Here is a 23,507-nt window from a genome sequence, read left to right as displayed (position 1 = left end):
AATCTCCTTTTTCCACGTCAGTACAACGCTAGATCCATGGACGTGCTTGTTCAGCAGTCAGTGTCCCCTCTCATACAACTCCTCAGTCCCCTGCAGTTCTGCCACTTCAGAGACCCCTCTCGAATGCTATTGCTAGTGTACCGTAACACCAGACCAGGGGCTTTGTTAAATAACAACGCCTGTTTTTTGCGGAGAAAGGGTCCCATAGTCCGTTAACTATATCCACAATTGCAATAGTATAAATCTGCACTTACGGAATTATAATAAAACCTGTAGCAGATGGTCTTTTCAGTGTAAATATTTGACATGTGTGAAGACAGCTAAATACAACATTACTCCAGAATGCAGATTTTTCAATTACTGAGTTAATTTGCCAGTGATGACATTTTATGTGAAGAGCTATTTCTGTGGTTTTTGGTTGGCAGATAGAACCTGGCAGAAGTCAAACGTTTTCTGTAACATTTTTATTATACTATTTATGGCGTTGGCCTGTTCCGTCTGAGTAATGCTACAACCCTCCACATGCAGACTACATTTTGCCATGTGTTAGCATTAGTCCAAATTCCCCAGTTATCAGTTTGTCAGTGGCATTCACTGTGTGCAGAGCTGAGTGGGGAAAAATCTGCTTCTACTCGGTCAGAATAGTTGGTGTAAGAAAAACTTGTAAAATCTAATGCAAAAAGCCCTCGATAGCGGCAGTACAGATCTGTCAATCACTACAGTTGAATTGGACCTGTTTATAGAAACCTGTGCATTATTAAATATTACTCCTTCTGGCATAGAAATCAAACCACACTGACTGTACTACTCATATGGCCTTATAGAGATTTACCAGCCGAACGTTTTATAAACCAGTAAACCATTTCTTTCCTAACGCCATGAGAAATTACTTCATGCTTGCCAACTTTTCCTCGTTGACTTCAGGGAGATCCCGGGGGAGGTGGGCGTGCATCTCTTTATTAGTGCTTACCCTACTCCCTCTGATACTAGGTACACACTGAAGAATTTTTCGACCGACTTGTATCTCAAACGATTGTACCTACTATTGAAGGTCTGATCAGTCTGACAATTCATGTATACACACTGACACGATTTACCTTCAGGTCGGTGTTCTTCATCTGGTCCTTCATAGTCTTCAGAGAGTGACAGCACAATATTCATTCATTTAATTTTGTCACATTGTTACACTAATTAAAACTGCCTTGTTATAGTTATCCACATGTCCTAACGAATTTCGTTAGCTTCTGTGACTCTGAAACTAAACATTCTGTCTCGGAACGAACAAATTAATTATTTCTTCTACTCCACTCTCTACATTTAGTCACCGGGACATCCATTGCTAGCATCGGCTGAAGGGAACACGACTCTGTAAACTCTTTGGAAATCGTGAGCATGAGTGCATACACACTGCATGATTGGTCGGAAAATATTACGACCAACCAAATGAGCCGACAATTGACACTTTGGAGTGACTTTCGACCATCGTGTCACTATACACACTGACTCGACTTACGACCGGTCTTATGTTTGCTGATTTGCCCGATTATCACAGCTGTCCCAATCTCCACTCTGTGCCAAACACATTCCTCTAGTTTCAACTTTGCCCTCCTCTAAATAGAATGTAATATCTCTAATGAACAGGATCCTGTATACCCTTTGTTTTCATGTCTGCATTTATTTTGTCAACCTTGGACATTCCTGTTTCATGTATTTTCTGTTTTCCCTACTGTACGGCGCTTGGGAGCACTGTGGCACCTTACAAATCTATGATAATATTAATGATTGCAGTAATCCTCTTCCACAGCCTGTAAGTTCTACATTTAGGTAGTTTAATTACCCATTTAGTATGTTTCAGTGCATATCTGGCCTCCACAAATTAGAAGCGCAGAGCGGAAAAATGTCAACATACGGGCTGTGCAAAGACCAACGTCCTACCTGTTTAGTTCCATCAGAGGATATTGGGGATGTGTTGTTATATGTGGTAACTTTGTGTGTAAATCTTTGTATTACATTGCTCAGAGTGCACCTAGAATGCAACATGAAGGTGCAGAATGGTTCCCATTAAATGTTTTGGATGAAACCTGAAGACCACCAGGAACTGCATTAGTATATTATTATTATTATTAATAATAATAATAATAATAATAATAATAATAATATTATTACTATTATTATTATTATTATTAATAATAATAATATCATCATCAATCATCATCATATCTATCAGACTGAATTCGTATCTGGACATCATGTAGGACCTTTATAAATACACAACACCTATGGATAATACAATGATGCCCAGGAAATGATTTCATGTGTAAGAATTATATATTTTCCATTATTTAAAAATATTTTGTGTATGGATGCCCTGTAATAAGTAAACACTCTCGGTTACCAGAAGGAACTTGAGTGTTTTTGTTCTTAATATTGGTACTACATTAAATCATACTACACTGCTTTACTAACCTGAATATTGGACTGAAACCCCCCAGTGAGGACTGCACCACCTATCTGGCTGTCACATCTAGTAATTGGTCCTCAAGGGACTGGAATCTGTCACCTCTGATTACATCCCTCTTGTCACATCCCCAGTGCCCATGTATGGCGAGAAGTCTATTTTGTACATACAATTTTAAATTGACGTTATTCCTCTTTTGTTTAGAAAGGATTGTTGATAAAATATTTAATGAATAGAAAACTGCTACTGTTTGAAATGCAGTTTTGTTGTGTTGATATCTGATAGGGGACTTGTTCCTCTATTTCACAATTATTTTTTTTAAATCATGTCACTGTATTATATAGCATAAAACAATTATTATTTGTAAATATTTTGTATTTGCACATTTGTTCCACTCTGCGGGACAGATAGCCCCACACCTAGCTGTTCTTACAGCTATCTTCCTTTTATGTCAGGGTGTTGGATGTTCTGGAGCTGCAGCAACAGACAGATTAAAGTAACATTTATAATGACAAGCGATTCCCTAGCAGGAGATTCCATCTTCTAGAAAGGAGTATCGTCTGCAAGATTTATTTGTCCTGTCAGTTGTACACAAATTGGAGTTTATATTAATTGTGTAGCACAGGGGCACGTTGGTTGCTGCTTCACAGTGAGGGAGCCTTTTATTAGAACCCAGGGTGCTATTTACATGCAGTTTGCGTGTTTGGCCATGTTGGTTTCCTCCAGGTACATCTAGAATTACTGAAAATGGTCTTTAATGAGACATTTGAAAACAAATACTTCTGCGGGATGTGCTGCTTACATAGTAACTCCTACTTTTAGGAATGGTTGATCACATGATAAAAAGCAGTGTTAAACTTTCTGGAATATTTCATCCATTAGGAAGTTGTAAGAATAAAATAGCTAGCGTTACATTTGTGAATTACCATAAAAGTTTGCTGGTAATGAGGAACTTTCTATATATTACAATGACCTTTTATAAGGTTCTGTGGTTGTTTTTTTGCACTGCACTTGGAACTTGAAGCTAGTTGAATATTTTTAATGGGGTTTTCTACTTTACAAATCAATTTTTACTAAAGAACCGTTTCCAATAATAATGCTTTGAGTGGGTAACTCCACTGAGTCCCACCAATTGCTTTATTTAACCGGGTTCTTTAACGAGAAGTCTAAATTACACTTGGATATAGCCGTGGTCTCCGCCGTAGCAGGGAGCTCTAAATTTGGCTTTCATAGTCAGTGGCAAAATGCATAATGACCACACTGACTGGACTCTGAGGAAAGTCCATTATAAAATTGCAGTCTGGGTCATTGATGTTTGTACTTGACAAAGCTATACGGGAAAGCAAATCGGTTTGTTCCCTAGAATCTTTGGTAAATTCTAAATTTGTCCTCATCATAGGCCAGACCTTTAATTTTATTTCCAACAGCCATAGGTTTTCGGAGGTTATCCAGGGCAGGTCTTGCAGGCCTGGCCTCTAAATCCCTGGATTTTCCCAGTTTAGTAGATTCTCATTTGTTCAAACCTCACTGAGCAGGCCAAGGCCCACCATTAAGTCCATAAGGTCTTTTCCGACTTCAAGAAGGCTAAAAAGCCAGTCAGGTAGCCCTTTCATCAAGGGTCGGACTTCAAAAACCAGGGGGCTGACCCGGGATTACCAAGTCTGTGGAAGATCCCAAAGAGGAAGTTTTGCACACAGACCCCAAGACAATGACAGAAGGTCATTGTCAAGTGTCTGGATATCCTTTTTCTTTTAATCACACTCAGACACCCTATTTGTGTGGCAACAGATCACCACAGACAAGTGGTTCCTACAAGTAATTCGATCAGGGTTAAGCATTCCATTCAAAAGGTTTCCACAACATATTTTTTCTTGGTCAAGGAACTGTAGTCACCTGTTAGACAAGATCCTCACCTAATCTTTGGACCAAGTTAAAAATAGAACTGGAAGATCCGTATTCCAAATACCCGTTAACTATCAGATAGTATACCTGTTCTTCAGACCAGTCCTCGACGACTGTTCCTTTAATTAATATTTAAAACAAAAAAGCTTTTGAATTGAGGCTTTGTCAGATATGCCTTCCCTACTATCCAGGGACTTATACTATTAGATAGATTTCTAGTCTATATCCATTCACCCGAACCACAGACGACTCCTGAGGTTTTACTGGAAAGATCGCCCTTTTCTATGAGCAGTAATGGTGGGTAGCCGTAAGTGGCATCTGGTGAGCTGAGGAATTAGTTTTACACATAAATATGTTAGAACAACGGGAAACGACTTTGCCAATGAAGGTCTTAGTTCCTAAACACCTTCAAAGAGTCCCCATTCAGCTGTTCATGGACAATAGGACAGCAGGATGAGGGACACTTGTTCAATATCCCTATGGAGAGAAGCATTGGAGATCCTGGATTTGGCTGTTCAGAAAAGCTATTTTTCTTATATTTGCAACACACTTAGCCTGCAAATTGGCAGACTCGTTATCTTGCCATTGATTTTCCCTAGACAAGATGGCAATAAAGAGCAATATTTCAAAAGATAGTACATACCTTCTGAAGTTCAGAAATAGACCTTTTTCCAATGCACAAAGCCCTCACTTTGTGATCAAAATATGGTCAAAGGGATCATGGAAGATGGATGAGATGTCCCTCTCTTGGGCATCTGATCTGAGGTGTCGGTATGACTTCCCTTTACAAAATCAGGACAGAACAGATATCACAAATAGTTCTGGTAAACCCAGTGTGGCCAGTCAGATTTTGGTTCTCCAAAGACTGCTTCCAGAACACTCTAGGTCTTCTGGAGAGATTGTCTCACTGCATGTGGCAACATTACTAGGTTGCTAACAGATCAAGCATTAGCTGTTTTTGACCTGCTGACAAATTTTCCAGTCTCCAAGATCTTCCGCTATTAGGTGGTGGATTGTCTCGACTATGAGGGAAGGAGGTATATATATATATATATATATATATATATTATATATATATATATATGTATATATATATATATATCAACCAGTTCAGGGGCTAATGACTACATGGTGCAGCCACCACCAAAGTGACAGCAAAAGGCATAGCCTTAAAAACGCCAACTTACACTGTGTGTCGGCAGGACAATGAAATTTCCTTCTCTTCCCCCCTGCCTTCAGCGGAGATCAGGAGGCTTGCTGCCTAACCCACTATCGGTTGCTAGGTGGAACTCCTATTTCCCTAGAACAAATCAATTTGGCAGGTCAAAGATTCCTGCAAACTTGTGTTTAACCATCAGTAATTTTTAACTGAGCATACTGTAATAGCAGCCAGCATGTAATGATCCAAGCAAGACCAACTGATTTATATCCCACTGAGTAGTAAAACATCCTATGCTGTTGTCATAAAGCACAGAATACCTCTTTCTTCAAGCACAGCAAATTTATTGATATTTTTATTGCTGCAAATTGATATGTCAGAAAAGCGCCAATAAAGGGCTATTCTGAAACTATGGCATAAAGGTGCCTGGAAATGTCAAATTACACTGCTATAAAATCATTGAATAATAATAATAATAATAATAATAATAATAATAATAAAACTGCCAATTCTAATGCATTGTTGTAGCCTGTAAAAAATAGATATGTCATATAGTTTGTGATTCGGTTGGGTTGGTCTAACAGCATGGTATCTTTATTACCACCTTGAACAACCATTAACTGTATTCACAACCGCAGAGCATTTAATTTAGCAATGGGGGGAAATCTGGCTGTTACAGATGTAATGAACACATTGTTATGACTCATCGGGTTTTCATCAGTATCTGTGTGATAACCTTGTATTTATATGTTAATCCTTATAAATATAGTAAAGTTCACAGTCAGCGTAAATATAAATTAAAATAGATTGTTCCATGGTATGAATCACTGAACTATAAGTACAGTTGCTGTCCAACTCATGTTTCTTAAAAGATGAGTGGCCCTTTCATGCTTTTCAGTGGCACCCAAGCGTTTTCAAGAATGATCGCCATGGGATCTCTGACATAATCTACTAATGTGTGGCCAGTGTGGTGTAAATGGATAGATCCATATTTACTATAAAAAAAATAGTAAGCTAAAATTACATGTTACACTCTTTGTTATTAGTTACATAGGTTGAAAATAAAATACAGCGCCATCAAGTTCAGGCAGTCATAGATTCTAGCTGCATAGATCCAGAGGAAGATAAAACATACACCCAGCAAGGAATCTGCCAATTTGTTCTCACGGTGGAGAAAAATATCCCTCCTGCCACATAAATCTGTTTAATTTCCAGGATCACTCACCCCAATAGTAAACATAAGATGTTATATTGATATTACGTATCAGTCGTACTTATGGAATATGTTGACATAATTCTGGTATATTTACTAAACTGCGGGTTTCAAAAAGTGGAGATGTTGCCTATAGCAACCAATCAGAATCTAGCTGTTATTTTGTAGAATGCACAAAAATGATAACTAGAATCTGTTTGGTTGCTATAGGCAACATTTCCACTTTTTCAAACCCGCAGTTTAGTAAATATACCCCTCATTATTTTATTTATCTGTACTTGCAAGGTGCAAATCAAAGTAAAAAAACATGACATCCAGGTAACAAAACCCAACATCTAAGCAATAATAAACAATCGTAACACCTCCATGTGTTGACAGACTTTCAATGAGACAAATCACTATATTTCAAAACATTGTCCTTCTATTATATGATATTATAATAGGTTAATCTCCAGCCATCTCTCTCTTTACATACCAATTAATACAATTGAAACAGTTTTGGTGTTTTGGCTTAATGGGTGCTGGAAGAATTGCGATTTTACTAAGCTTGTACATGGCCGCTCCTCATGTTGCAGTTTGAGGTCGTGCTAAGATTAGCTTTTAACATTGCTTTATCTTTATTATATTTTTTTGTGTTGGAAATGTATATTTAGACGAATGACAGAATCCAACAATTTATTACCTTTATTTATTGAAATGTGTCCATAAGGCTGATTTTTAAAAAATCAGCCTTATCACTGCAATTTATCATTAAAATATCGGCCCACAGTGATTGGTGTTAACTTGTCGCTTCACCAGGCCAGTCTCAGGCTATATGTCTGCATGACCTGGCCAGGTGGTTCACGTATGAGCAGTGGAACTTAAGATCCACACTTGGACTTTCAGTTCCACTTAGTAAAAAAAAATAAAAAATATTTAAATTATAAAAAAATTAAATAAAATTCGTTTTGAAGTTTTTTTCAGTTGAGAAAATGCTTTATTTAAATAATAAAGTATTTTTCATTCATTCTCTTCTGTTATGAGCATCCTGCAGTAGAGATAACAAAAGGAGGATTGCTGTGTACTGCGTTAAGCAGAGGTATACATCTAGTACATAGGTAAAGGATAATTGGTGGTCAGTGGCATAACAAAGTTCTGTTACACAAGCAGTGGATAATCGGTGGTCAGTGGTATAGGAAAGTTCTGGTACATGAGCAGCGGATAATCGGTGGTCAGAGTTCTGGTGTATCATCAGTGGTCAGTGATATAGCCAAGGTTCAGGAACATAATCAGTGGTCAGACGTATAGCCAAGGTCTGGTACATGGGAAACACACAGTCTGAAATACTAGCTACTGGTCTGATGAGACTCAAACACTTGGCAACCACAAACTCCTGTTGTCAGGTACTTATAGCTGCAGATATGCACCTGTGTTAGTCACCACCACCCTCAACCCGTCATTCTTCTGTTACAGGCTTCTGATTGGTGCAGGCCACTCTGATCACCTGTCGCTTCTATGCCCCAGCCTGGATGCCAATGCGGCGAGCATATATAACTGATGTTTATTACAAAGTCTTTTATTAAAACTAGTCCTCACCACATAAGCAGCTCTATGCTGCCGGACAAGAATAGGGGCCACCAATGCCATCGTTTTTGACATTTTTTTTAATGAAATGAAGTTTAGCTATAATGATTATCTTTATTTATATTGGAATAACCTAAGCTAATTGTCTGTCTGGTATGAATATGTCATATCCGAAGAAATGTACAATTCCATCTTTAATCATTAGCGTTGGGACAATACCCTTGAGGTAATAAGATCTTTAGTACTGTTCACAAGTTCTTCACCTATAGAAGCCCCCTTTTCTTGTTGAGTGTGATATGCTTGTGAATACTCTATTGCTGCAGTACTTGACTCATAGTAGTAAGACCTTGTTATTTCTGGGTATTGTGGTGTTAAAAATGGACAGAACACGGTTGGAGGCAATAAGAAAACTAGAACACATACCTGTTGGAATGGTATCTTTTAGAGGTGAGAGGAGTCCAATGAACCATCCAAAGTCAGGGGCTATAAATAGACTTTGGCCTGTTGTTAAGAGATCAGGGACTAGATTTACTAAAGTGCGGGTTTTGAAAAAGTGGAGATGTTGCCTATAGCAACCAACCAGATTCTAGCTGTCATTTTGTAGAGTGTACTAAATGAATGATAACTAGAATCTGATTGGTTGCTATAGGCAACATCTCCTTTATTTCAAACCCGCAGTTTAGTAATTATACCCCCAGGAGAGGAGCATAAATATCTGTTTTAGCGATGCTGCTGCAGTCTAGCGACCAGTACTGCAAGCCAGAAGAACGGGGGCGTCTGACTGAAAGACATGGGCCATCGTTGCTTATGCACATTGCTATGATCAGCACCATCTGCTGCAGATCATAGCAATTAGTATTGTACATCACTAGCATTTGTGTGCAAAGTTAAATGCGGACTGTACATTTATTTTGGACTTTTGGCATTCTGTTTTATGTCAATTTACACAATATAGCTGTATATCCACCGTATAAGAAGGTTGGTCATTACACTATCTAGGTTACCTATCCTGGTAGTATGACTGTCTGAAGTCTTTATCTCATATGAATTTAGACGTTATACATGCATGACACTAGTTACCCCCAATGTCAGCTGCCCAAGGCCAGGCTTAAGGTCTGGCTATTTTAATCTTGCCTTAAGTGCTGCACCAGGCCTCCATATACAAAAACTGTTCACACAGGTGTTCTCTAGTCTAGGCAACTTGTCTGACCATATTAACCCAAAATTGTAAAGTGCGTGGGACATGATTGGACAATTAGTTTGCATTCCTAGCATATATTTCCAAGGTTCTACTGGGTGGGAAGAGTAGGGATGTTGGGGAAACGAATTGCATTTAAAGTGGAGTTATCCTTATTATTAACAGTATTAAAATTTATCTATGTAATACCAGCATACGCAGTGGCACTTTACAATTAATAAACATTATTTATAACAAAGCGCTAATTGCCATTCTACTTAACTGTTATCAGTAGTAATGGATTTTAATTTTCTCTAATCTTATAATCTAGTGTGTAGTGCGGTTACAAATTTGTTGCCTCTTTATGGATAGAATCTGTATTTATGTATGAAAGATAAAGTATATTCTGTGGTAAAAGTAGAGAAGATAAATAATTTATTAGAATAAACTTTAATGACACTTTAGGGAATGACAGTCTGGGAGCAGTGCCAGATTTCACCCTGAGGTAATAACTTGAAAGAAAGAGGATAAAGCTAACCGTGTTGTACTCTGTTTAATAAGCATGTGGCGCTAACAAACGGAATTCGATTAACGCAATTGTTTGGGTCTGTTAATACAAGGAATTTCTAAATAGTTTTAAACAAACTATGAACAGGTTGTCTGAGCCAAAAATGTCTGAATCTAATTAGTGTACTATTCCGTAAATTTCATCTTGTGCTTGTCTATGGACATATGACAAAGAAATAAATAGCTAAGATTAGAATTGCTCAAGTACTCAAAATTGTGGACTGAGTGGATCGTGGGTCATGGCCCAATTTGTCTTAATTTTTCAAGTGGGAGTGTTGGAAGGTATGATGATAATACATTTTGTCGTGAACATAGAGAACTTGTAGTTATTTATAAGGGATAATTCATAACTGCAGTGTAAATAGGTTATATCAAATGAATCCATTGATAAGTTTAAAGTGTAAATGTGTTTGATGGCTTTGCACATTCCAGTGTGAGAAGATAGAAGTGTCACCTGAGGGCAGCTTCAAAGAGCTCCCAGGTTGACATATAGGATAGTTTTGGACACCTGAATAGACTGTGTGGGGCCGATCACAGCTGGAGATCCTGGTAGGCAGCATGCGAAAGCCTATACAGGTATATAGAAATATGACCTTCAAAGGAAAATGTTGCCATAGTTCATATTTTGGGAAATCTGGGTGGCACTCCATACTGAGGAGCAGAAATCACACCAGGGTTGTGAATGACAGGTACGGGTGGTATCCGTAAACAGCTAAAATCACATATCTTTGGAAAAGCTATGTCACATTGTCATAATTCCATCATGTTTGGTATTTAAATGTGCGGGAGATTATGACCGGTTTATTGAGGGGGGAGTTATTTCGCTGGGATATATCTGTGAAGAATTACCCACAGGTCAAAACTTTGGGAATATTTGTGAGCAAAGTATAGTAACACCCAGGGGACATCACTGCCCCCTATTAGCATTAAACACTGCCCCTGTGAAGACCATCCCATTTCATTTTGCTAAAAAAAAACCTGTGTTTTGAAAAGGGCAAACTGTCAGACTTTTTGGGGAAATCAAGCCACATTGATAAACTGTCCATCTTCCTAGCCAATTCCCCATGGCGCAGATTATGCATCTCACGTAAGTGTTATTCTGAATGTAACCCCTTTTTATTTTAAACTGCTTTGCTTGTTATGTCAATCTATTAATTGTTATTCATTATTTTTTCATCTGTATGCCCTGTATTTTTGTATATTAAATCTATAATATAATAAGTTGCGTCCCGTTAACCCTTGGAATGCCAGTGTGTGATTTGTTGATACATTTGATTAACAAGCTGTGTGTGCTTGTAATTACATTTGTGTAACAGTCTGAAGGTGTGAAGAGTTAACCCTGTGTGTGCTGGTGTGGGTCTTGCTAGTCTGTGAGTAGCTAGAAGCCTGCGTGCCAGTGTGGGACAGTATATTGGGGTCCTATTGCCCGTTTTCAATAGGTGGTGGCAAACCTGAAGTGAGAGCGCTGTGTTGGGGGCGATTCCATAGGTCTATAACCTGTGTGATGGGTAGAGAGAGATTGCGGGCTGAAATCGTGTGTGACCTCATACAGCGAACACCCCAAAGTCACGGCAGCTGGGAGCGTGTTTGTGACACATTTGTAAAATAAAGTTTCGTAAAAAAAAAATCAACGCATATTGTCTCTCAGCCAGTCCAGGACATGACATGGCAATTTTTTTACTAATTGAATCAATTACTAAAGTTGTTGTATTAACATTCATTCAGATTCCATTTTTCACCATTGTCTTCTATTTTTAAAGAATTTGTCATAAAATCTGGTTCAAGGGGCCCTCTGACATTAGAACATACTTGCCAACTCTCCCGGAATGTCCGGAAGACTCCCAAAATCCGGATGGGACTCCCGGGAGAGCAGGCAAGTAACCCGCATCCTGCAGTTCCCAGGCCAAAATAATGCGATTCGCGGTGAATCACGTCATTTTTGCCCCGCCAGCCGTGACAAAACGGCATTTTCGTCACAGGGGGCGGGGCCAAAATAACGCGATTGACCACACTCTGCTTCTTCCTGCCCTCTTGCTACGCCCCTCTCCCTGGCTGCACTGCCTGAAAGTAGGCAAGTATGCACTAGAAGCCAAGGGTAAATGCTAATTACGCACTTCAAAAAAAATGGACCTTGAAGTTATCAGGTATAGAAAAGCACACATTTTTGAAGATACAGTTTCTACGTGTGGAATTGGGTGAAAAGTTGATGGTCATTTTAAACTAGTGGTATCAATTCAGTTTCGCCTCAGACATGCATATATGTGAGCTCTCGTGGTCACTAGGGTGACTTCCTGTTCCATGTCCTCCATATTGCAGTTTATGTGGCATGGGGCATACCTGTTTATTTTTACATTTTAAACCTCAACTAAAATAAAAAATAGAATTCCTTGCAACATATAAGTGGGCTATTTAGTTCCTGAGTGTTGGTAGTTGCATCTCAACTTTTATGGCATTATGGAGTCCTAATATATAGACGTACCTCATAGAGAAGACTTGATTATGATTTGCATGTCATACTTATTTAGAAGGTAGCGCTACTACTAAATGATTTTTCCTAATTGAAGTTATTTATATGCTTGTTACAACTACATACTGGATTACCTCCTGATACTTCAAATAGGACTTCTGCCTGAATTTACCATTAAAAAACTAAGAAACACACTGTTACTGCAATTGGAGTCCACACATTTTTTGCAAGGTTACAGATGTTTTTATGTAATTTAGTTTATCACAACTTAAATAAAAACAGAATTTGTGAAATGACAAAAACAGACTATTTCTCAGTTTTCCACAAATTTATTCCAGTAAATTGAATAATGGTTTAAGTGGATAAAATCATTTTGAGTAGGATTACTCTTTAATAAGTTTGAAACTGAAATACTACAACATTTTGTTTTAACAGGAAGGAGACAGCTGGGAAATCATAGAGGGACTGAAGATTGGACAGACAAGTGTCCAGAAACCAGAAAAACATGAAGGTTTTATGCTGAAGAAAAGAAAATGGCCACTGAAAGGCTGGCATAAAGTAGGCAGTGTCCAAATGTTGCTACAAAATAAATGCCATCTGTTAGTTTACTCATACTATGTAAAAATTATTAATAATAGACTTTGGTAGCGTATGTAAAAATTTATTGTGGTTTTAATGTTCGGGGGGGGGGGGATTTTTCTCATGACAATGTCCTTGCATGCTTGCACTATAACTTCAATGACCAGCATATTACACTGCATGTTACCTAATGGTACCCAGCAGTACACAACACTTTATGCCCAGCAATGCACGACACATTATACTCAGAAATTCTCACCTGGGGGTACACTACACTGCCCATCAAAGCTCACCAGGGGCTTTGAAAGAGTACAGAAGGAATCAGCAAGGACAAACTCACCAAGAGTCATTTATAAGGTACAGTTTAGAGTACACTATTGCGCTTGACTATTATTCCATATAGTGGGCCTGAGTCATTAAGGAGTGCAAATGAAAAAAAAAAGGAGTACGTTTTCTCCTGGTTAAACCATGTTACAAAGGGGTGCAAATTAGTTTATTATTTTGCACATAAGTTAAACACTGGCTGCTTTTTCATCTAGCACACAAATACTTGATAGCTTTATTTTTACACTGAAATTTAAAGTTGATCTAGGACATACTCTACCCTAACTATAAATCTGTCCCCGCATTTTAAATTTACCTCCCGCTCCAATGTTACATGGTTTTGCCCAGGTGCAAAGTTACTCCTTTTTAATGCTTTGCTCTCCGTAATTACTCAGGCCCAGTGTGTCTGTGTGCAGTAAACACTAATTCCTCCAACTATTGAACCTAAAAATAAAGTTATACTTATCTGTCCATAGCCATGGATTGCTGCTTGTAGGAGATTTTCATGGTGGTGGTGTACAGGAGCAGTGGGCCGTAGATGTGGAGATGCAATTGTGGACCATAGAAGGTGGATGAGTGGGCTTAGTGTATGAAGAACATATCTGTACATCGTCATAGAGCACTGTATGAGTTCTCCCCGACTCCTAAGAGACCAGTTCACTTTACCTCATCCCACCCACTACCCTAGTAAAGTGGGCGGGGCTTGATGAAGATGTGCACAGGAAATCACCTCATCATGGGCCCACTCCCCACTGCAAAATGCCGCGAATACGTTGTCACGCCCCCAGCCCTTTGCCACCTGGCCTCTCTTTTTCACCTTTCTTTTGCACTTTTGCCAGAGAGGACATTTAGTAGGTGCATTTAGAAAAATGTAGTAAAAACCTTCAAAAACGGAAACGTAATACAAGTTATAAAGGCAGTCACAATGTCACTTTAAGACATAAATGAAGCAAAACCAAGCAGGATTTAAGAAGAAAAATGGAAAAGATGAAAGTAATGAAAAAGGTACTCCGGAAGTGTAAGTATGTTGGAGTTCAATGTGATGTTTGCACTGTTTCCACCATACGTATTTTTCCAAATAGGCACAGATTATCCGGGGGCAGCACCCGAGACTGTAAAGTGGGTGTGCACCTTGTAGTAGGTCTACTTGCACACACAAAGATGCATTGTGGGGCCGCACCTTTTTGGACTTCTCAAATGACCCTTACTGCTTCCCATAGAAATGTATTTATTCTACGATAGAATATAAGCACACACAGTATGTTTATGTTAACTTTCCAGCACAGAACAGACATTTGAAGTTAGAGCCCCTACTTAAGTATGAATCCACCCAAAACTTAAAACTCAATTATTGGTAAAATATCCTAAGTGTAACCCAGTCCACAAATGTTTTCGCCATGGCATAGTGTCCAGGTTCTCCAGTGGGACCTGCAACGCCCACCGATGCTTTCCTGGCTCATGGACACTTCTGCTAGATAAAAGACCAGGGGGTATATTTACTAAACTGCGGGTTTAAAAAGGGGAGATGTTGCCTATAGCAACCAATCAGATTCTAGCTGTCATTTTGTAGAATGTACTAACTGAATGATAACTAGAATCTGATTGGTTGCTATAAGCTAAATTTTTACTAGGTTGGCAGGAGGCCAGATAGTAGTTCAGACATTGTTGGACTCTCCCTGCTAATCTGGTATTTTTGCAGACAGGCAGCCTGTTTTTTTCAGACACCGCTGCCCGCGGGAGCATGCAGGGACAAGGGGCGAAGAGGTGGGCATGCATTGCCAACTGTAATCATTGAAGTCTTTCTTACCTCAATACTGCTGACCTGCAGAGATTTTACAGTGTAGATAAGTTACATGAATGATCATTGCAGCCAATGAGCGGCAGCTTTAAAGATCATTGACTATAGAGCTGAGAAATACACATGGTGTTGCAATGGACAGAAGTGAGAATGTGAGAGTAGTCAGATCACAGACAACAACCTGGAGACAATACTCAATACTATGCTCTGCATCCATGTTTTCTTGTGCCTTTTAAAGCGCACTCTAAACAAAACAGATTTATTTTGCCCACTACATGAATGGGTTAACGCCTGGTGATAACACTGCTCTCGCCACTGACCATGGCCTCACCATGCCTTTTGCCACTTAAAGGTCACTCCAGAACCAACCCTTTCATTTGTTTCAACATTTCCCCTTTTCTCCTAACTACTGCTTGTGGGAGTCCCATTTATGTATTAAATAAATAATGAGTGATAGGACATCAGGACTGTCTTCATTATATGTTTTCATTGTTGTACAACTTGTTTTTATTTACTTGTGCCTATAAATGTTCTTTCCTGTATAAAATGCTCCTATAAGATACAAAAGGCATCTCATTGGAGTATAGGCCAATCTCCTCCACCACCAAAGAAGCAAAAATAAAGCCCTGAAGAGGAGCACATGAGCCACCTAGCTTACACTCATTATGATTATGTTAAGTTGATTATGGCAATATTTGCCCTTGGAAGAAAAAATAGATAAAAATTTGTTTAGTGTGATGAGGTATTTATATGAGCTCCATGGGTTGGACTGTGCATTTTTAGAGGACATATTCTGGTTTGGAGGTAGACCTTTCCTGCAAACTTTATGTTGATGAGCATTTTCATGGCAGCACAGTGGCTAAGTGGTTAGCACTTCTGCCTCACAGCACTGGGGTCATGAGTTCAATTCCCGACCATAGCCTTATCTGTGGGGAGTTTGTATGTTCTCCCCGTGTTTGTGTGGGTTTCCTCTGGGTGCTCCGGTTTCCTCCCACACTCCAAAAACATACTAGTAGGTTAATTGGCTGCTATCAAATTGACCCTAGTCTCTCTCTCTCTGTGTATGTTAGGGAATTTAGACTGTAAGCTCCAATGGGGCAGGGACTGATGTGAATGAGTTCTCTGTACAGCGCTGCGGAATCAGTGGCGATATATAAATAAATGGTGATGATTTTCATCTTCTTGTGCAGAGCATTTGCAAAGTGTGAATTTACGTGTATTGCAGAACTGTGACTGAACAATGTGTGTGGCTAGCTTTAGTGTTGTCAGTGGTCAATGCTAATCCATAAAGTACCAGCAACAAAGAAAATTAAAATGCTTTCTGTACTTTGAAATACAATATACTTCTGTTTAGTGTTTGAAACAATAAATCACCTTTAGAGCACAAGTCCTGTTTTCCTATCAATATGTTGTTGAATGCAGATTCAATGTCTGCTTATATAAACCTCCTAATTCCAGCTCCTGATATTTTGTTTAATACAGAGGTTTGATGTCATTACTTTTTTATGTGCAAATGAAACTCAGTTCAGCTTATTTTTAAAAATATACAATTATTTCTGAAAAAAATCTAAGTTAGATGCCAGCCCAAAAATGGTGTAGAACAATAGTCAGGAATGGAACTAGCATTTGGCATCATAGACTGAGAGAGACAGCAAAACCATGAGCAGGTGTGTTATCATTCCTAGTGAATTCGGGACACGGCAATAGCAGTAGAAAAACCAAGTGTCTTTATTATTTATCAGGATTCCAGTTAAGCAGGGGCAGGAGGCAGTCCAGTGAAGCAGGACTAGTTGTCCAGTGACCAGGCAGAGGTCAGGGCAACAAGCAGAATCCAGTTGCCAGACAGAGGTCAGAGTCACAAGTGAACAAGCATAATCAATTAAACAGGAAGAGTTCGGTAATAAGGCAGAGGGTCACAACAAGAGATCGGACAGCAAGGAAGCAAACTGGAAAAGGGTATAAACAGGAAACCAGCAACAGCCAGGTATAAGCAATGAATTGCACAAAACACAGATAGAGGCAGGTATATGAAGCCATAAAACAGGTGCTGGTACTAATTAGGTAAGGAGATTAACTCCTACAGGCAAGGTGTAAAGTTCAGGGGCAAACAGCAGCACCTCTGGTGGAATTGAGGTACTGCTGTCACATACAAAGTACAATGTGTTAGCCTTTTTCTTCTTTCATCATCAAAGAAAAGTGATTTTCTTGTTTCAGCTGTGTCCTCTTCCACTTAGAATGTAAGCTCTCTAATGAGCAGGGTCCTCCATACCCTTTGTTTTCATATCTGCAATTATTTTGTCTACCTTGTATGGCCTTGTTTTATGTATGCCCTGTTTTGCCTATTGTACGGCGCTGAGGAACACTGTGGTGCCTTACACATCTATGATAATAATAAGTGAACCAAGGCGCGCACACATACAACAAAAATAGTGAAGTGCTGTAATGCTAAATGAACTGGGTGGTAGAATAAAAAACACTGACACGATTTGAGTCATCATGGCACATACCCTCATCCCCTTTTGCAGGCAGGTAATTGCCTGATTCCTCAATTGTCTGGCAGACATCCCCTAATTTCGGAGTCTCCCAGACATTTTGGGTGAGAAGGCAGCTATATGGAGAGGAGGTGTGACTGGTGTATGGTGTGCAGTTCTAAACTACATACAGCAGCTCCACTCAGAGAATGCAGCATAAATAACTCTTTAATTAAGGATCGTTGAAACCTATAAAGCCCATCAGTACTCACAAGCATTTAACGCAGAGATCATCAGCATTTTCAAAACTGTTCTGCAAAACCTTAAGTACATCCAGTCCTACTACAAGCACAACAGAATGAATTGTCCGTTGTCATCGCAGATCTCTTCATAGATTATAAATACAGCAAAATGTGAATTTACAAATCTAGGGGCTGATGCAGTACTACGCCAGTTAGTGCGGCGTAACTTGCGTGAATTAGCTCTGTGCACACTCAGAAAAGAAACAAATGCTTATGTTCGCGTGCATGCTCGAGCACATTTGACACTTAAGACTCGATGCGGAATGGGGTGGGAAAGGGACTTCTGTCTTAGGCAAAGTACAGTAAGAGCATGCTCCTGCAAAAGTGGCTGATGCAAACCAGCAGATTCGCATACATGCGCCAGTTAGGAGGCGTATCTTTTGCATCATCTACATTGCAGGTGCAGATACACACTAGTGATGATGACTTGGCATAAAAACCAGGCACATATGCTGCTGATGCAGAGCCCAACGCATTAGTGTACGGGAATGCAGCAATACCCCATCTATGTATGCGCTTCTTTTAAGAATAATTTATGCCCATTTTGCGACCAACTCTGTATCAGCCCTGTGATGAGATGGATATGTACCAACTGTCCCTCGTCGATAAAACTGGCAGAGTTTCCACCCTCAGAATACTGGGTCACTGGATTATTACCCATTATTACCAATTCTACACATTCCTTTTTATCAACTACATTTGTGACTAACACCGCTACACCTGATGTATATGGATTAGCTGGAGGATGCAGATTTTGCTCCTATGCAGACCACTGCACTGTGTGTAAATGGTCACTATACCTTCCTACTGAGTTTCTGTTACCCTGCCTTGTGTACTTCTGTGGGTAACAACATGCCAGTTGCAAGGACATTCCACAGACACTTTAAATACTGAACAATACCACTAATTTCACTTCTTAACATGACATGGGCTAATAGGAAGTACTCTGAATGTGGGTGGGTCCCATGTGAGTGGCAGGGTCAGGGACTGGTGCCTATACCTGCAAACTCTGCTCCCTGTCCCCTCCCTTTGCTGTAACAAGAAGTTGCTAACAGCTGACCTGGCCAATTTAATCCTTAGGGAATATGAGATATTCTCACAGAGTGGAGTTCAACTCATGGGAAGTGATTGGTTTTGTAGTTTCGACTTCTACCAGCTATTTTGGAAGAGTTGTGATGAATACTGTATTTATGCAAGTAATGCTTAAATCTCTGGTACTGTGTTCATCACTCCATCAGAAGAAGCTTGTGGATCTGTCTGCCTGGTGAGCCTACAGGAGTGGGGAGACTGGGATTCAGATCTCTACCATACTGGTAGAGAGTCCGGGATCCTCAAAAGTTAAGAGTGCTCCAGCAGCTTGTCCAGAGATCGCCAACAGCTTAGTCGTGAACTGTGAACAGTTAGGCGAGGGGTTAGTGGATCAAGATCAGAAAGATCCGGCGTAGATGAAGGCAACAGCTACTTCGGAGACAGCTTGGCCAGGACTTATACAACCTGGTGCTCAGAATTGCTTCAACGGCTTGGCTGAAGCTAACACACTTTGATTGTGCTGGTGTACCACTGTTGGAGTCCCTATAGGAACTGCATCAAGACCACTAGTACAAAACAGCTTGACCGGACACTTCTCTACAGCTTGGCAGGAGTTTTGTGAGACGTTGCAGTATCAAATAGGACTCATGTATTAACAGTTGTCCCGGCAACACACACACACACTGGTCCAGAATACTTTACCAACTAACAGCTTGGCCCGAGAAACGGTACACACTCGGCAGACAGGTGTAATATTATTGCATTTGCCCAGCAACTGCCTCAGGACCACATTTTCAGCTATCGGCTGGGACGACTTAGTACGGTTAAGTTATTAAATCAAATCTAATAGCAGTTAACAATATATGGACTTTGGGTTGCCATGCAAGATTTTTGGGAATTAGTTATTGATCTGGCTGTTGATTGTCTTTGTTTATAGTTGTTATCTTATTCTGTAATAAAGATACTGTTGTATCTTTCTACTCTCCTTGTCTGTGTGATCTATGAAGGTACTGGGATTACTCTGTGAGTTTAGGCTCTAACATCCTGATAAGCCCCATAGTGCACAATGTTGAAGCAACAGTGGAACTGGAATATTGTATCACATGGAGTTTGCATCTCTGCAATAAACAACCTATTGCGGTATGATTTGCTAATCTCTTATTTCAATGTAAATGGATTATGATCTACTTTGATGCATTGTAGCCTCACTCTCTCTGCAGTCATTGAGATTTCATGAGTATTCGCAATTGGTTCTTCATAGGGTCACCGATCCCCAATCATGCCATGCTCACTGTGTAGTGAGTACAACACAGGTGAGCTTTGAAAGGGCGGACCATGGTCCATGTATACATGCTTTTAAGTACTAAAATTTGAGTGCCTACTGGCACTTTCCAAAGCAAACATAGTAAAAAAGTGTGTATAGTTCTGTCTGCTGAGAGCCAAAGATTTTCCTGATCATTTTCACCATTGTTTGACTGATTTAAATCTAATAATGTTTTTGTTTTTGTTTTTTTTATTACAGAGATTTTTCGTATTAGAAAATGGTATATTGAAGTATTCCAAATCACCTATTGATGTAAGTGTGCCAGAAGGTTTTCTCTAATTTTGCATCTTGTTTAATGATTATTGTATGTCTGCCATTTACTAAACCCTGTAATATAGTAAGTGTGTAATATAGTTAGTGAATATTTATTTTCAACAGCACGCAGATGGGATATAAATGTGTTATTTTGGTGAAAGTGTGTTTATAAAAACTTTGAAGATGGAGATCTACAATAAAGATTTAGCATACTTCTCTCTGCACTGCAGGGAGGACGGAGATGTCCGTTCATTGTACAAGGAATTGCTTCATGTTGAATTCCTGGCTTAACAAGTAACATCTGTAAAATCACACTCTGCTAGCAATAGCAATTTTTTTCTATGGATATCAGCTTAAGTATGTTTAGAGTGGCTTTGCATAATAGGCATAAGTACCTGGTAATGCACTATGGATAAATGTTTAACAGGTTAAATGCATTCCAAGAGCAAAAGAGGTTTTGCTTCCATGATACGCATTTCTAATTGGGCAAACACATTTCAGATGTATCCAACTTGTAAAATTGTAATAAAGTAATTTTATCTTGAAAGGTTTCTATGATTAACAGCTTAACCCAGGGCCGGTTCTACCATTAGGCAAACCTAAGCAGTTGCTTAGGGTGCCAAGAGTTAGGGGGTGCCTAAGACATGGAATGAGTGACAAATACAGTTATTTTTAATGCCCCTGTGCCCCCCACACATGGAGCTCTTGGCTATCATGTCACAGCCAAGCACCACACTCTGTCTGAGGAACAAAGGATGCTTTCCAGGGCTGCCATCAGAAACTGTGGGCCCCAGTACTAATTAATCTGGCAGGGCCCCCCTCCCCATACATGTGCCCCCCTCCCTCTTCGCCATACATGTGCCCCCTATCCCTCATCAAAGTACATTCCCCCCACTCCCTCATCACAGTAAATTTTCCCCACCCCCAAAGTAAATTTTCCCCTCTCCCCCCCTCCACAGTTAATGCCCCCCCTCCACAGTTCAGGTCTCCCTCCCCTCCCTCCACAGTTAAGGTCCCCCAGGCTCTCCCTCTCCTCTCTCCCTTCACAGTTAAAGTCCCCCAGGCTCTCCCTCCCCTCCTCCACAGTTAAGGTCCCACAGGCTCTCCCTCCCCCCTTACCTTCTCCTCCGCAATGCTGCAGCTCCCGTTTACTGATACACTGGGAGCACAGCGCGCAGTGATGAGATCACTGTGTCGCGCTCCCAGCCCATCAGAGCCTGGGAGGCGGAGCTGCAGCATCGCAGAGAAGAAGGTAAGAAGAAAAAGGTGCAGCACAGTCGGTGACTGAGAGGCCCGGACAGTCCAGGGTGTCCGGACAGACGGAGATGTCTGTCCGGGCCCCCTAGTCGGTCCGGACCCCTCACAGCAGTACTGGCCATATCTCCCTGATGGCGACCCTGATACCTCCTTATCTCCCGCCTGCAATGCTAAAAAGCAGTGAAGGTTGAGGATCGGCTTCTGAGTGGAGTTAGGGGTAGGTTGTGAAAGCCACCTAGGGCACCCTCAGGGCTTGCACCAGCCCTGGGTCCACCCAATATTTAGGCATCATGCTAGTGTTAGATATCAGGGCGAACAGGAAGATGTGGTAATTCTGAAAATTATAATAACACCTTTACAGTTAAGCTGCCAATAAAGTTCTGGGGGTATATTTACTAAACTGCAGATTTGCAAAAGCAACCAATCAGATTCTAGTTATCACTTATTTAGCACATTCTACAAAATGATAGGTAGAATCTGATTGGTTGCTATAGGCAACATCTCCACTTTTTCAAACCCGTAGTTTAGTAAATATACCCTCTGGTGACTTCATTAGATAGGGGTATTGAAAGGGCAAACCCAAGCATGCTTTGCTGATCTCTTGCACTCTCCCTCATTCTCTGTATCAGTCTTAGGCAGGGCAGCCAAGAGAAATTTCTGGCCCCGATACAGGAACTGGGGATCCTACCATAGCCATCAAAGGGGGAGGGGCCCTGTTACTTTGTTCCAGACCCTCCCCCCCCACTCCTTTTCCCCTCAGCGCCCCCTGTTCTTAGGGACCAGAGTCCATGTACTGTTGCATAATCTAGGCTTAGGGTTGGGGTTAAAACTAGAGAGGTATTTAGGTTTTGTTCTCCCATTTAGTCTACAGTTGTTGGAAGGGTTATGATAAAGACTTACAGTAGAATTGGCTTACAATTTTAGCAGAGATATATATTTTTTTAGAATTCAAATTTGTGACCAGGTGATCCCCTTGGCAAACAACACATTTTGCCCCTTGATTGAATGGGAGACTCTCGTCTTATTTTTTAATACAATAAACTCTCAGGCGTTAAAGAGGCTCTTAGGCTCTTTAAAAGCTGTCAGACTGAATTACTAGGAAACCTAAAGATCCCTTCTTCTGATAGACTTGAGCAAAATAATTTTATTTTACTATACAGTACCTACAAAATGAATTAGAAATTTGAGGGTGAATAAAAAAGTGTTTACACAATCTAAATTAAACTAAAAGTGGAAAGTATCTATTAGTTTTTGCATAATCCCATTTTCCCAATTGTTAGTAAATAACCTCTACATTTTTGGTTACAGTAAAACTATGGAATTTACATTCACAGTTCTCATTCTGCAATGTATTGAATAGAAATGATTTCACTAGGACAAGATAATGCCATTCTTATGGTCATTGATGTTTTTTTCAGACTCAGAAAGGTAAAATACATGGGAGTATTGATGTTGGGTTGTCCGTTATGTCCATCAAGAAGAAGGCTCGCAGGATAGATCTGGATACCGAGGAGAACATATATCATCTTAAGGTTTGTTTGAGCCATGCTCAAATATTTTCTGCTAAATATGTAATTTGTTATCCTTTCAATACAGTTATACTCGCCTATCCAGCAGTTACTATAGACTGTTAGTGGCCTGGACAACCATGTTACAATGCAA

The 23,507-nt window shown here is 40.0% G+C and overlaps 1 protein-coding gene across 2 annotated transcripts in view; it reads left to right on the top strand.

The window, feature by feature from the left end:
- The window catches only part of OSBPL6 (oxysterol binding protein like 6), a 180,748-nt gene that overhangs the window by 96,053 nt on the left and 61,188 nt on the right, over positions 1-23,507 (top strand). For both annotated transcript variants that reach the window (XM_075180551.1, XM_075180552.1), the window contains exons 4-6: positions 12,942-13,064; positions 20,532-20,585; positions 23,264-23,377. In XM_075180551.1, coding sequence (XP_075036652.1) covers positions 12,942-13,064; positions 20,532-20,585; positions 23,264-23,377 — 291 coding nt within the window. The remainder of the gene's footprint in view (positions 1-12,941; positions 13,065-20,531; positions 20,586-23,263; positions 23,378-23,507) is intronic.

This window comes from Mixophyes fleayi, chromosome 7, assembly GCF_038048845.1.
Source record: "Mixophyes fleayi isolate aMixFle1 chromosome 7, aMixFle1.hap1, whole genome shotgun sequence".
Lineage (NCBI taxonomy): Eukaryota > Metazoa > Chordata > Amphibia > Anura > Limnodynastidae > Mixophyes > Mixophyes fleayi.
This window is presented reverse-complemented; position numbering and strand designations above follow the sequence as displayed.